At 40.8% G+C, this 13,987-nt stretch overlaps 1 protein-coding gene across 2 annotated transcripts in view; it reads left to right on the top strand.

The window, feature by feature from the left end:
• CLINT1 (clathrin interactor 1) overlaps positions 1 to 13,650 on the top strand; it is a 54,006-nt gene extending 40,356 nt beyond the window's left edge. Inside the window, exons 9-12 of one of the 2 annotated variants that reach the window (XM_080942230.1) lie at positions 6,222 to 6,296; positions 9,229 to 9,518; positions 10,880 to 11,030; positions 11,978 to 13,650. In XM_080942230.1, coding sequence (XP_080798356.1) covers positions 6,222 to 6,296; positions 9,229 to 9,518; positions 10,880 to 11,030; positions 11,978 to 12,324 — 863 coding nt within the window. In that variant the 3' untranslated portion in view covers positions 12,325 to 13,650. Of the gene's footprint in view, positions 1 to 6,221; positions 6,297 to 9,228; positions 9,519 to 10,825; positions 11,031 to 11,977 lie in introns of both variants that reach the window. The other variant, XM_080942229.1, reaches the window with a different exon arrangement.
• Positions 13,651 to 13,987: the final 337 nt, after the last annotated feature.

Below are 13,987 nucleotides of genomic sequence, written 5' to 3'. Positions count from 1 at the left end.
AATTTCTTTGTTGCCTATAAGTGAATCTGTGAGGCTACCTTTGCTTTCTTGGTCTTACATGCATACACCCATTTCTCAAAGCTTTGAAAAGGGTCTCACTCAGCTTTAAACCTTCTCACCTTTAGGCCTTGGGAAGAAAAACTGTTGGTTGTAGTCAACAAATATCAGTGAATGGTAAATATGACCTCATATCACACCTACAGGGCTTCCTCTTCTCTATCTGCTTCCTCTTTCAGAGTCTAATATTTTAATGACATTTTTCACAAAGAATTTGGAGGCTTTGTTGTTTGCATATTTAAGCTGTTAAGATACATTTTGTAGACATAAACATTTACATTAACATTCACCTCTTAAAATTTCCTTTTATAAAAACCTGTGTTACTCTGCATCTTTTTGTTGTGCCCTAAACTTTCACTGTGGTTGTTAAAGAAGACATGTTTATTACTTCTTTTTCATCTGTCAGTGAGCATTTGCTGACCAAGACACCAGTCGATGCTTAAAATGGAATTCTTAGGCTCTCAGAAAAGTCAAATAAAGGAAATGATCATTAGTCAAAGGGCAATAATTGACTATAACTACCTAGTTATAAGCATGCTGGGTGCTTTGGAGGAAAGGGGGCATTATATGAATTTGTGTACAGTTCCCCACCAAGAATATTGTAAGGGGGCTGTGGCCAGGGTGGAGTGCACATGTCTGCCTACAGTTCTTGACAAGCAGAGTTGAGAGCAACCTGGGCAACATACCCAGATCTGTCGGGAGAGAATGAGAATAAGGATTCTTCCTTGTGATCTCCAATGTGTACTAGATGTTGAATAACTCCTAATAACTTGTTTGCAAGTAAATTGATGCCATAGGGTTGCACTTGATGATTAGAGTCTTAACAAAATACTGTACTTCAATAAAAACAGCTCAAGATAGGAGCTTTTTAAAGATAGTTTTTCTGAGGCTATTTAAAGTTGATTACATCAAAATGTAGATCAGCAGGATGTGGGTTGAACTAATATGCAAAGTGCAGCTGTTTTTCAAGTTGTGTGTAAATAATTCTCAAAAGCAAAAGTGTTTTTGGACTTGTTTGTTTGCTTTAAGCACAAGTCCATGATATAAATTATTTTTCACAGATAGATTAAATGATTATAAAACCACCAGTTCTTTTCTTGTCTTTCATGCTGTCATAAAAGTACTAGCCTAAGAATAAACTTGCAAGGCATCTAGTTTGACCCAGTTCTGAGATTCTTCTATAACTGTCCTAAAATTACTTGTGACCTAGAGAGACTACCATACTCTCAGTGGCAAAAAGCTGCCTGGGTTGTTTAAACAACTGATGTGTATAGTCTTTGTATATTTAAGATTTGAACATTGTAGTATGGACTGGTAGTTAGCATACAGCCATCTAATATAGACATAGTGTCTTGGAGTATCAGTTATTTTAGACTTCCTGGCATGAAATATTGATCGGCTCTGTTTATGCCTCTGTGAAACAGTCAAAGAATTAAGTAACTGGAAGGTCAGCTGTGTGGGTATGACTTCCTCCTTTGTGATCCCAAGATTACTTTGAGCAGAAAAAACCCTTTGAGTGGTTTTTCTTCTCTGGTGTAAATGGTAGACTGACTTACATACATATAGCAGTTAATATTAATAGAGTAACTGAGGCAGAATTTAAATGAAATATGGACAATTTCTTGCCCTTAAAATTTAGCTTAATATTATCTCAAAAGCAACTGAACATGATTTGACATTAGAATTACTTTTTAATAACTTCATTTGAAGTATATATTTAACTGTAGATCTTAAATGAAGTTCTGCTGCAGAAGGAAGTTAGATTTAAATATTAGCATTCACACATGAGATGTGTAAGGATCTGCCAGGTGTCCTGTATATGTCATAGGACGACCATGCAGGTACTGAGGCCACAGGCCACTGGGGAGGAAAGCAGATGCACATGCACACCCCTGATCAGACGACTGTCTCTACAGCCATGCGACCCTTTCCTCCTTCGATGTGTGTGTGTCTATGTGTCTTTAAGTCTTCATTGCTAGTATTTTATAGAATATCTGCTAAAAATCTGTAGACTATCTGACCAAAGTTAAAACTGTATATGTGAAACCCAGGCTGTGCATCATCTTGTTCTTGAGATCGTTTTGATAAACGCTCCATCGCAATCTTCCATTACAATATCCTAAGGTGATGTTTAAGTACCTCCTACATAGCAGCTCAGGTCTACAGGAACATTTTCCTAAGTCAGTGCTAGAAAACAGGTATTAAAATTAGAAACTAAGCCAATTAAAAATAGAATGCTAAAAACCATTCCATTTCTCTTTTAGCGTGAGTCAATCTTTTAGGCTTTGTCCCTTTGTGAGTAAGAAATTTAGGTCTTGACTTATTGTCCCTTAAGCTGTATGTCTCTTGAGTTAGAGTAAAGAGAAACATGTCACCAGTATAACTAGAAAAACTGTGTTAATAGGGGTTAGTACAAAACAGGGTTTGTCTTTGTATCCTTGGCTGTCCTGGAACTTACTCTGTAGACAAGACTGGCCTCAAATTAAGAAATCTGCCTGCCTCTGCCTCATGAGTGCTCAGATTAAAGGTGTGCACTGCCATTATGTGTGCCAAGCTTAAAAACAGTTTTTTTGTTTTGTTTTGTCTTTTTAAGGACTGAAAATGTATCAAGTCCAAATTATTCATTATTTGAACCTAGCTGCATTTTATGTGAATTGGAAGCACTGTGGGGCAGCCTCAGTATATCATCTTTCATTCCAGTGGAAGTTGTCTCTAAGTTGTGTTTACTGGAAGTTGTTAGTGGCTTTTTTTTTTCCGACAATGATGATAATGATGATGACAGTGATGACTTTTTCAAATGTGGGAAACTATTGGTTTGCCCCAAACTAAATATACAGAGAATATTATAAAATATTCAAATTTTTAGTGAATATTATTTGTGAAATGTTTTTAAGATGAGACTTTGCCATGTAGCCCAGACTGGCCGTAATCTGCTCCTGCTCATCTGTAATCTGGCCTCGCAGCTAGCTGCTCAGGGTGACATCTGCACACCATCTCGCAGGGGGACTCTGTGTGTATTCAATGAGATGGACTTCAGCATTTGTTGGGTGGCAAAGCTTTGTGACTTCTGGTTGAGGACAGCCTTTCTTCTGACCTCCTCTTCCGTTGGTCTTCAGCAGCACTTGCTGTGAGTTACACATTGTCTGTAAAGTCATTTAACCAAGTGGTCCTTTTTCTGTACTTCCAGTTTCTTAGCTTGAGGTTTTCCTAAATTCTTTTATGTTCCAAAGTAGTCCTGCTTCTCAGACTCTGATGGGGAGAGAATCACATTACATTTGAGTACTGTGTTTGAACATGTATTTTATAGGCCAGTTGGACTTTGCCTGTTGATAGTGTGGGATCCTTTTTTTCTCTAGTGGAGATATTTGTTTTTACTTACTATTTAAAAATTAGTTATTTTATATATGTTAGGACTCTGGATTAAACTCTGTATGCAGTTTTCCATTTGTATTTCAAGCACTGTCTGACCACATCTTTCTTGTTCCCAGTATTGCTTTGGAATACTCACATTCCCAGCTGGTAAGGAGATAAATAACCTCCTTGCTGGCCTGGAGAGGCAGATGGGTCTGGTTTGTTTGTAATGACAGTCAGTGCTCATGTGGAAATCTGCACAAATGGCAGCAGCGGCCTTCCTGTGCAGCACACTTCCTGTGCAGCACACTTTGATGGTCTTATCTGTACTTAGAGGTGATGTGGGAAGAGCTAGAGTGGAGCATAGGTGTCATCATGCCTGCCCCTTTAGAAATGGGTTTTTAACTTCTGAAAGACTTCTGACAGTTAAAGGTGGTTTTGTGGTGCTTCAGAAAATGCCAAATCTGTGCCAAAGAGCATGTATGCCCACCCAGTCTCACTGCTCCTTCCTCAAGTCATGTAGAAACCAAGCTGCATGTGACTGGGGTGGGTGCTGCTGTGAATGTATGATGTGTATAGTCTTCATGTGGGTGGAAAAGGGGGAAGATTGACTGCACCTGAAATACCACGTTCAAGAAAAGCTTCTGAAAATCTGCTCCTCGATGCTTTATCTCCAGCATAGATTCTTCTTTGTAACTTAGACTAGTTCAGATTTGACTTAGACCAGGTCTGTACTTGGCTTAGCATGAAATTTCCTCTCTGTTGTTTATTCGCTGTTTGGATGAAGCAAATTAATATAATCTGTTTTTAGATCGTTTACTATTAATAGGAATAGGAATTAGTATTCTATTAGCAGTATACTTTACCAAAATATTTAACATAAAGGAACAGAAAATAAAGGTATATTTAGTACCAATTGTCTGCAGTATTAATTTCCCTGTTTTTATTGACATGTGCTTGTCTGGGATATGCACATTGAGCTCACTGTTCTTTGTGCTCTTAACATTTTATCATGTTCTGTATACCTGTAAGAAAGCAAAAAAAGAAGAAGAAGAAGAAGAAGAAGAAGAAGAAGAAGAAGAAAGAAAAAGATCACTTTGATACTCTCTCCTTTGGATAAATGAGCTGTTGGGTTGGTAGTGGCAGAGCCTGTGGTTGGCACTAGCTGGATGCTGTGAGGATGTATCAGTAAGTGTGCTGATGGAGAGTGAAGATAGAAGAAGGTATTAGTTATGCAGCTGATAGTTGACTACAGTGAATGTGCATTGAAAAGAAAGAGCAACAGACGTGTGTTGAAAACTGATTCTTCCCTTTACTGAGCTGGCCATCTAAGAAGAGGCGGGGGTAACACTTTAATTAACCCAGCTGAGTGGAGCAGATGGGATAGAATGTCTCGCAGCAATAAAACTATTCAGAAATGGCACCAGATGTTGGAGGCTGTCCCTGGTGGTGTTTTGAGTGCTGCCCAGATGTTGCGGTCCCACCTGGCAAGTTTCTAAGCACTGCAGGCTAAGCAGCTGTGATGTAACCTGTGCAATGTTCATAGAACAGTAAGAGCTCTAACTGAGCTGCTGCTCTAGACTTCTCAGGTTCTAGCTCTCAGGTGAAACTTAAGGACAAAAAACAAAGCCATCAGCTTAAAGTTTTAGATCTGTGATTTGTTAATCATTTATGTAGAAGAAAAACAATACGAACACTTAAAACACATGGTAGTACACACTGTTGATAAAAGTAAATCTCTCACTGTACTGCACATAGGAGATTGACCTAGTGGCTGTGGTTTTGCCGTTTACAAATAGCTCTTCAACAGTAGTAAAAAGGGCTGACAGGGTGATGACCTGAGTTTGTCCTTGGGTTGTGACCTGTGACTTGCATGTATGTTCTGTCATAGCCACACATACAATAAGAAGAAGAAGAAAATAAATACCAAAAGGCTGATTTTTTTTTCTTCATGCATTAAAGTATTGGACCCTTTGTGGAGAGAGTGAGTGGGAAAGCATCCTCCTAGCAGAGAGTGTTGCTGGGGGTCTTCAGCTCTCTCTTCACACTGATTTTTATGCAAACCAACTTTAAGTTTTTCCCCAAATTTTTGTTTTTAAAACATTGACATAGGGGGCAGAGGAGGTGATTCAGTGGTTAAGAACACATACTGTTCATGCAGAGGACCCAAGTTCAGTTCTTAGCACCCACATCACAGTATCCTACAGCTCCAGTTCCAAGGACACCGTATACCTTCTTCCAATCTCCTTGGGTACCTGCATACATGTGGCATATACTCATACAACACACACATAACACATAAATAAAAGTATATTTTTGAATTGTACAGACTCCCCACCCGTCTTGTATATGTGTGACTGTCTGGATTTGGGATTTTGTTTTATGTTGTTTTTCTGGTGTTAACTCTGACATGGAATTTTCCTTTTTTTTTTTTTTTAATCTAAAATGCGGTGTGAGGATCCACAGCTTCAGAATGACTATTCTAACTGTATAGAACTTCATTTGACATGTACAGAGTTTGAATCTGGTTAATTTCAGTGTATGATTTCATTCATATATGAATGTCACATATGTAATCTATATAATGTGTATGTAAAATAAAGTTTTAAAAATTGGAGGGGGAAATGTTAAGTCTGAGAATCAAGGAAGATGGCACAGAGAACCACAAGAGAGCAGGTCAGTTCATATGATAGGTAGACCTCTCCTGTTGCATGTTTCTTTGTGTGGCTTAAAAGGGATTCCTGTTTAAAATTGCTTGTCATTATTCCACAACTCAAGCTGTTTAAAATACCTGCTCCATTCTTGCCTTCCAGGAGGATCAGCTGATTTATTCGGGGGATTTGCTGACTTTGGCTCAGCTGCTGCATCAGGCAATTTCCCTTCCCAAGGTATGAGATGCTTTGTGAGAAGTTATCAGAAAAGTTGACACAACCAAAGTCGCTAATCAGCTTTTTTAATCCTTGTAGAATTTACAATCTCATAATTCCCAATAGGTTATCCACAAGATATTTATTGGGCCAGTGTCTTAGGTATGCCAGATGAATTAACTTGTATACTAAACTATGCCATCAAAAATACCCATTTTCATAACACTCTTGTTTAGTGTTGCAAGGGTGAGTGTTAAGGACACAGGATCTTACTTTAGAGCAAATATGTAGTAATTTGTGTTTACCATAGTTGACCTGGTTTTCCGGGAATGAAAATGGGCAGCTGTCTCAAAGCTAAGGATAGACACCACCTGCCATGTCTCCTCACATAGACACATATGTCGTAGAGGTGTGTGAAGTGCACACTAAGGTCCTTAAGTCTTTCTCCTGAGGTTATTAAAAGAAAAAAAAGATTCTTTTTTCATAGAATCTGGGTCATCTATAGTGTGAGAGGCCATGATTAAAACAGCTATAAGAGTCAGAAGCATGAGGCAGGGGCTGGAGAACAGTGTTGTGTGATTGAATTAGAGTCACTCTTCAGTTCATGTAGACTCTTGTTGGTAAAATAACCTGGATTGAATGTATCTAATAGGGGAGTTAAGGAGAAAAATGCATGGATTTGAGTGTGGTTTGTATTACTTTGACAGTCTCCCTCTATAAAGTCCAAGTCTTTCCCCCAAACTAGAGTTGTTACGTAATTAAACTGCTTCATTCTGGGGCTGCAGCACCATCCTAAGACTGGCACCTTACTGTGGGCACACCATACAGGGTCCCTGAGTAATCCTTGGTGTGCTGAGCCCACAGCAATGATCAATCATTTTTGAACAGTGTGTGCCCCACTAAGAAGCTCGTCCTTGCACAATCAATCACCTCAGGACTGAGCTTTCAAATAGGCCAGCATGCTTTGCACTAGTTCCAGCATGCTCTGCACTTGTTCCACACATGCTCTGCTTAGTGGCTCCTGCAAATGGAGATCAGGGAAGTTTATGTTCATTTACCAGCCTTACTTAAGATGGGTTGAAACACTGAATGTCAAAACTGATTTAGAACATAAAGAGTAATGGCAGGTTCCAGTAAAACCCTAAGTAAAGAACAGTAGCCCACTCTTACATGAACCTGTGTACAGAGCTTGGGGTTTCTCTTCTGAGGATGCTGAATACTCTAGTAATGGAGGAGTGTGATCTGCAGGACATCACATGACTGATCTCTTCTGATATTTAGCATCGTTGTCTTTTAGGTTAGACATGTATTTCCACACTGTAATGACCATTGTGAGGACTGTTCATTTAACACTTCCAGGTGACCACCCTTAAATGGCCATTTCTTGACTTTCTACATTCTCAACTGCCACAGACTCATATTCTTGTACTTGTCCCCTCCCCCCTCCCTTTTTTAAGATTTATTTATTTATAATATATAAGTACACTGTAGTTGTCTTCAGACACACCAGAAGAGGGCATCAGATCTCATTACAGATGGTTGTGAGCCACCATGTGGTTGCTGGGATTTGAACTTAGGACCTCTGGAAGAGCAGTCAGTGCTCTTAGCCCACATTTGTCCCTTCCTAAAGGAAAGATTGATTTACCTGGAGTCATGTGTAGCCTAGACAAAGTAATATTTAAGTATGACTTGCTTATATAATCAGAATACTTCAGATAGCATGCTGTACGCAGCTTTTCCAGAAGCCAAACACAACACTTGGACTGTCCAAGTTAATCCAGTGTAATAATATCAAACTTTAGATGATGACACATGCCATTACTTCATCTTTAGAGTATATAGTTAAGTGTTGGGCCTAGAGGAGCTATAACTCAGGCTTGACTTCTTAATAGTTTGTCTCTGGAATGAGCTTATGCTGGTTGCTAGCCTGAAATGTGAGCTTTCCATTACTATGAGCGAATGATAGAGAAGACTACCTTGGATGAAGCATGTTTGGCTCACAGTTTCAAAGGTTCTGTTCCTGCAGGTTCCTGTTTGTAGGCCTGGGATAGAAAGGCTACTGTCCTTAGAATAGAAGCAGAGAGGCTGCCAAGGAGGGCCAAATATGCCCTTCAAAGGCACAGCCTTCCTCCAGCCTGGCCCCACCTCCTAACTGCCTACCCTGTATGATCTCGTCTAGACTGACCCACTGACACACTTAGCACAGCTGTCATCCAGGCGCCTGTCTGTGCTGCAGACTGCACACCAAGCCTTTAATACCTGCCCCTTTGGTTTGTATTTTAAATTCAAATTAGTAAGAGTTCCCCTTGCTTTTTTTAAAAAATACACTTGAGCAGTCAGCATACTGAAGATTGATCTTAGTAGCAGCCCATGTGTAGTCAGTGGGGACAAGAACAGAGTGAGACTTACTAACACAAATAAATGTATTAAATGCTCACACTTCATTTTATTAGCTTCTTAGTCTCCACGGTTTGTTTTGTTCTTATTAAATTATAGATCATGAACATGAGGCTTTGCCAGTTATGTAGGTATAAATTGCAGGCTGATTTCTCTTTGAACCTTCTAAATGATGAGCAAAGATGGGATTCTAATTGTGGATTACCTCCCCAATCCCAGCATGAAGTTAATCAGTGTAGAATTTCCTCCTTTTTCTGAGTCCCATGTGTTTTAGCTAATGCAGACTTCGTTGTGTAGTTTCATGATGCTTTTTGTGAATCATGCATAGGTCTGGTAAAAGGTGAGTTTTACTTTGAGAGTTCTAACTTTTCTTTGCCACCTTGTAACACTCTTGTAATATTCATGAGGAAGGATACTGTCCAGATGGAGATGGGGCCTGTAGACGCTAACCTGCATGGACTCCCATCAGCTTCAATTAGTTGCAGTTCAGATAGCTTATGCTTGCTCTGGGCACTTCAGAGTGCCTCTCACCCTTGCCTCCTTTCTGTCTCGGTAGCCGCAACAAGTGGGAATGGAGACTTTGGTGACTGGAGTGCCTTCAACCAAGCCCCATCAGGCCCTGTTGCTTCTGGTGGTGAGCTCTTCAGCAGTGCCCCACAGCCTACTGTAGAACTCATCAGTGGTTCACAGCCAGCGTTAGGCCCACCTCCTGCTGCCTCAAACTCTTCAGACCTGTTTGATCTTATGGGATCATCCCAGGCAACCATGACGTCTTCCCAGAGTATGAATTTCTCTCTGATGAGCACTAACACTGTGGGACTTGGTTTGCCCATGTCAAGATCACAGGTAAATTGTCTGTTTCCCTTGGGAATTGTTACTTACACCTATGTCTGATAGCATGATGGGTTTGTGTGAAACAAGGACCTCTCCTCCACCCCATAGTACAGTGTAGGCCTAAACACAATTGGGTGGCACAGAACTGCACAACAGATGTGAGATGGGATGAAGAAAGGAAAGAAAGAAGCAGAAAAGTGACTAAGAGGCCAGTGGTGTTGGTGTTTTCAGCCACTGTTTCTTCTCTGACCCTTCATCTTGGTAGACTTATTTCTCATCTCCCATTCTTTTTCTGTCCCTTTAAAATTGCTACTGTGCACCTCTGACTCTTTCTCCTGAATTTCTTCTCTGTCAATCCACATGTGTTTTAAGAGCCACTGGTGGTGCCCACTCGAGGCAATAGAGGTGCACAGAGCCAGGAAATACCAGTCAGGCCCTGTGATGTACATTTCCTGTTTGATGCCTAGAGCTTCATGGCCTGAGCAGACAGACCTGCATTCTGTCTGTAAAGACAGGTCTCCTCCTGTCCTCTAGCGTCAGGTGTGTAACCCAGCTGTGGGTTTCTGCTTCCTATCCAGGTGCTGCCCTTTGGCTCATACTCAGTAACTCTGTTGTCCTGGAGTAGGGAGCTTTATTAACCCCAAGTTGGTTATTGTTCAGGGCAGTTTTCAGAGATAGTGGCTTCTACAGGACTGAGCAGTGGGCTATGGGATAATACCCAATGTCTTCAGAAGGCCCCGTTTAAGACTGGGAATGGATCAGTGAGCAGGATGTAAAGTGAATAAGTAAAAAGAAGTATTTTGGCATTGAAGTCATTAGTACAAGGCATCTGTCTTAGTCAGGGTTTCTGTTCTTGTACAAAACATGACCAAGAAGCAAGTTGGGGAGAAAAGGGTTTATTCAGCTCACACTTCCACATGCTGTTTATCACCAGAGGAAGTCAGGACTGGAACTCAAGCAGGTCAGGAAGCAGGAGCTGATGCAGAGGCCATGGAGGGATGTCACTTACTGGCTTGCTTCCCCTGGCTTGCTCAGCCTGCTTTCTTATAGAACCCAGGTCTACCAGCCCAGGGATGGTACCACACAACAGTGGGCTGGGCCCTTCCCCCTTGATCACTAATTGAAAAAAATGCCTTACAGCTGGATCTCATGGAGGCATTTCCTCATCTGAGGCTCCTTTCTCTGTGATAATTCCAGCTTGTGTCAAGTTGACATAAAACTAGCCAGTACAGCATCCATGGTTATTGGATATTCTGATGAAGTTGTTGTCTGATAACTGAGCTGGTACTTCATTTCTAGAGCATCCTTTTCTTTTCCAGCCTCTGCAGAATGTTAGTGCAGTGCTGCAGAAGCCTAACCCTCTCTATAATCAGAATGCAGATATGGTCCAGAAGTCCGCCAGCAAAACCCTGCCCTCTACTTGGTCTGACCCCAGTGTCAACATCAGCCTAGACAACTTACTACCTGGTATGCAGCCTTCCAAGCCCCAGCAGCCATCACTTAATACAATGATTCAACAACAGAGTAAGTCACCTCAAATGCCCCCATCTGTGTTCCATATATTTTGCCCTTACTACAGGGCTTCTTCAAGCATTAAAATAATAATAGATGAATATACTGGGGATGGGTGGGGGTGAAGATAACCTATTCACCTAAGATCTTTCCTGCTTAGTGTTGACTTGACACCCTTCCCACCAGCACACTGACTGTGTACTGTGCTTCTGGTATAATATGATGTATGAGTTCAAGAACAGCTGAACTGCATGGAGAGACTCTGCTAAACGCCCAGGCAGTAAGACATAGCTTAGGGGTACAGCTCTTGCCCATCTGTACAGCAGTCTAGAACAGAAAGTGGCTTTTCCCAGCTATTTTTGCAAACTATGGTAAAGAAACAAAACTATGTGAACTCCCCAGCTCAGGGCCCTGCCTCCTGGCTGTTTTTTTCTCCCAGGATGCTGAGGAGTGAATGGATGTCTGTCTGTGCTGTTGTCTTTCTTGCTCTTCTCACTTAACCACATAAATATTAGGAATTTTTTCCTGTGTTGAAGAATGTCAGAGAAAAATTATTTTAGATTATCCCCTCATACCAGTATATATAGCTTCTCTTGTTAGTTATTTATTTTCAAGTTTTTAAACTATAAATAGAATTAAATTTGTGTACATTTTGTACATCTGTTTTTCCTTTTTACAACACTGAGTCAAAGTATATAAACTTTTTTAAGGCTTTTGGTAGACCCTGACTTTGGACAGTTTATTGGGTGGGATTCAGCAGTGGATTTTGTAGGAATGGTTTTAGGCCATGTTTCTTCCACTCTTACTGTTTCTACATCTCTAGGAGCCCAGCCCAGCATCCACTGAATGTTTGTTGAGTGTAACCATGGCAGATTAATTAACTTACTGGGTAATGACAAGTCAGGAAAACATATGTTTTCTGCTCTGACAGAAGTCATTTTTCTCCTTTCTTTTGGTAGATATGCAACAGCCTATGAATGTGATGACTCAAAGCTTTGGAGCTGTGAGCCTCAGTTCTCCATCAAACATGCTTCCTGTCCGGCCACAAACTAACCCTCTGATGGGGGGACCCATGCCTATGAACATGCCCGGTGTAATGACGGGCACCATGGGAATGGCCCCTCTGGGGAACAGCGCAGGGATGAGCCAGGGCATGGTGGGCATGAACATGAACATGGGGATGTCGGCCTCGGGGATGGGCTTGACAGGCACAATGGGAATGGGCATGCCCAGCATGGCCATGCCTTCTGGAACTGTGCAACCCAAGCAAGATGCCTTTGCAAACTTTGCCAACTTTAGCAAATAAAAGGTTGCAATGGAAGTGGAAGAAGACTCTGTAGCTGCAATAGGGGATGTTGGGATGGAAGAAGCTAAGCAGTTCCCTTTTCTTTTATCAGTTAATTAAATAACCCACGCAAAGAACCAAAAAGGCTGGTGTTTGAGAAGCGATGCAAGAGCACTTCAGATGAGGCAGTCAGGACCAGTTTCCCCAGTGAAGATATTCTCCTAATGGGGTGAGGGGCATGAGAGCCTCTGGGTCGGAGAGCCCGTGCCACAGCGTGGTCTGTGGGAGGGCTGGCACAGGTGGGGCTGAGGAAGTGTGCTTCGCTCTCTAACTTTATACTTTTCTCTCCCTGAGGAACTTGATCTTTCTGTCCCTCAATCGCCTTGTCATGATTGGGTCTGTTCCTTTACTACCACTCTCAAGTCCATATATGAAATCATTAAAGTTGGATGATCAGTTTTTTATAAAAATATATATTTTTGTCCAAAAAAAAGGCATACATATGTGATTATGGCTAAATCAGAGGTAACTGGATGTATGTACTTTTGCCAAGGCTCCAGCAATGCTGCTAACTACCATCTGAGTGTCGATGGATCGAGCCCTCTTCCCGCAGTTGGTAATAGCAGTGAGACTTCGCCCATGTCTCCTACAGTTACCCTGGGCAGCACCGGGAAAGCCTTTCTCAGGACTGCTTGGGGGTTTCCTTTACAAGATGGAGAAGACTCGTGTGTGTTGTCTGTAGCAGTTGTTCATTGCCTTTCGCAGTGACTGACTTGGCAAAGCTGCTTCCTGTGCATATCCTTGGAGCCATCATTCAAGTCAGACAGTCAGAAGAGAAAAATATTTATTTTTATCTTTGTTGGTGTCTTTTCAAAAAAATTGAAAGGTAAAAATACATTAAAACCTTAAGTTAAATGTACATGTTAGGACTCAGCAATGTTCACATTTAGATTTTATACCGTATTTGTTTTGTTTGCGTTTTGAGTGTGTATTTCCACATTAGCAATATGGTTCCAATAGAAGTTCAATATATATTATTAAAGGAGACCTGTAGCAGTCAGATTTTATTGATTTCATGGCAAATAAAGGAAATTAATTAAAATGTTTTTTTTCCCTGCTGTGATTCTGCATTAAGCTCACATGAAAATCATGATGCTAGAGTTTGGAATGCAAAATTAAATATTTCAACCTCAAGCTGGGAATATTTTTTAAAATAAATACTATAAGTATCAAATTATTACCTCCCCCACTTTATGTTAAATTTTTTTATTGAATTGATACAACTTTGTTTCCATTGTATTCATGATGTTCTGTTCTATATAACATTAAAACATTCATTAAAACCAATGTGAACCCGCCTCTTCTCTCATCCACTAGTCAGGAGGCCATTGGGGGAAAAATAATTATACTTTGGGCAAAGTAATTTTTATAAATAATTTAAAATTATTTAATGACTTCTCTATTCTCTCCTATCAGGCTCTACTGTCAGGAATTAAACATGAAGCAGTAGAGACACCCTGCTCTGCTCTGCTCTCGCTAACGTCCCATCTACAACATTTCTAATTAGGCAGAAATCCATGTACTTCAGCTAAGTGGGAAGGAAAAGTGATTCATTTGCTGAATAAGAGATGAGAGAGGGTGTAATTAGCTGACTGCGGTTTTTAATCTTTCAACAATTCTGTGT

The sequence above is a fragment of the Micromys minutus genome (assembly GCF_963924665.1).
Source record: "Micromys minutus genome assembly, chromosome: 31".
Lineage (NCBI taxonomy): Eukaryota > Metazoa > Chordata > Mammalia > Rodentia > Muridae > Micromys > Micromys minutus.
The sequence above is the reverse complement of the archived record's forward strand: the minus strand, read 5'-3'. Positions and strand labels throughout refer to the sequence as shown.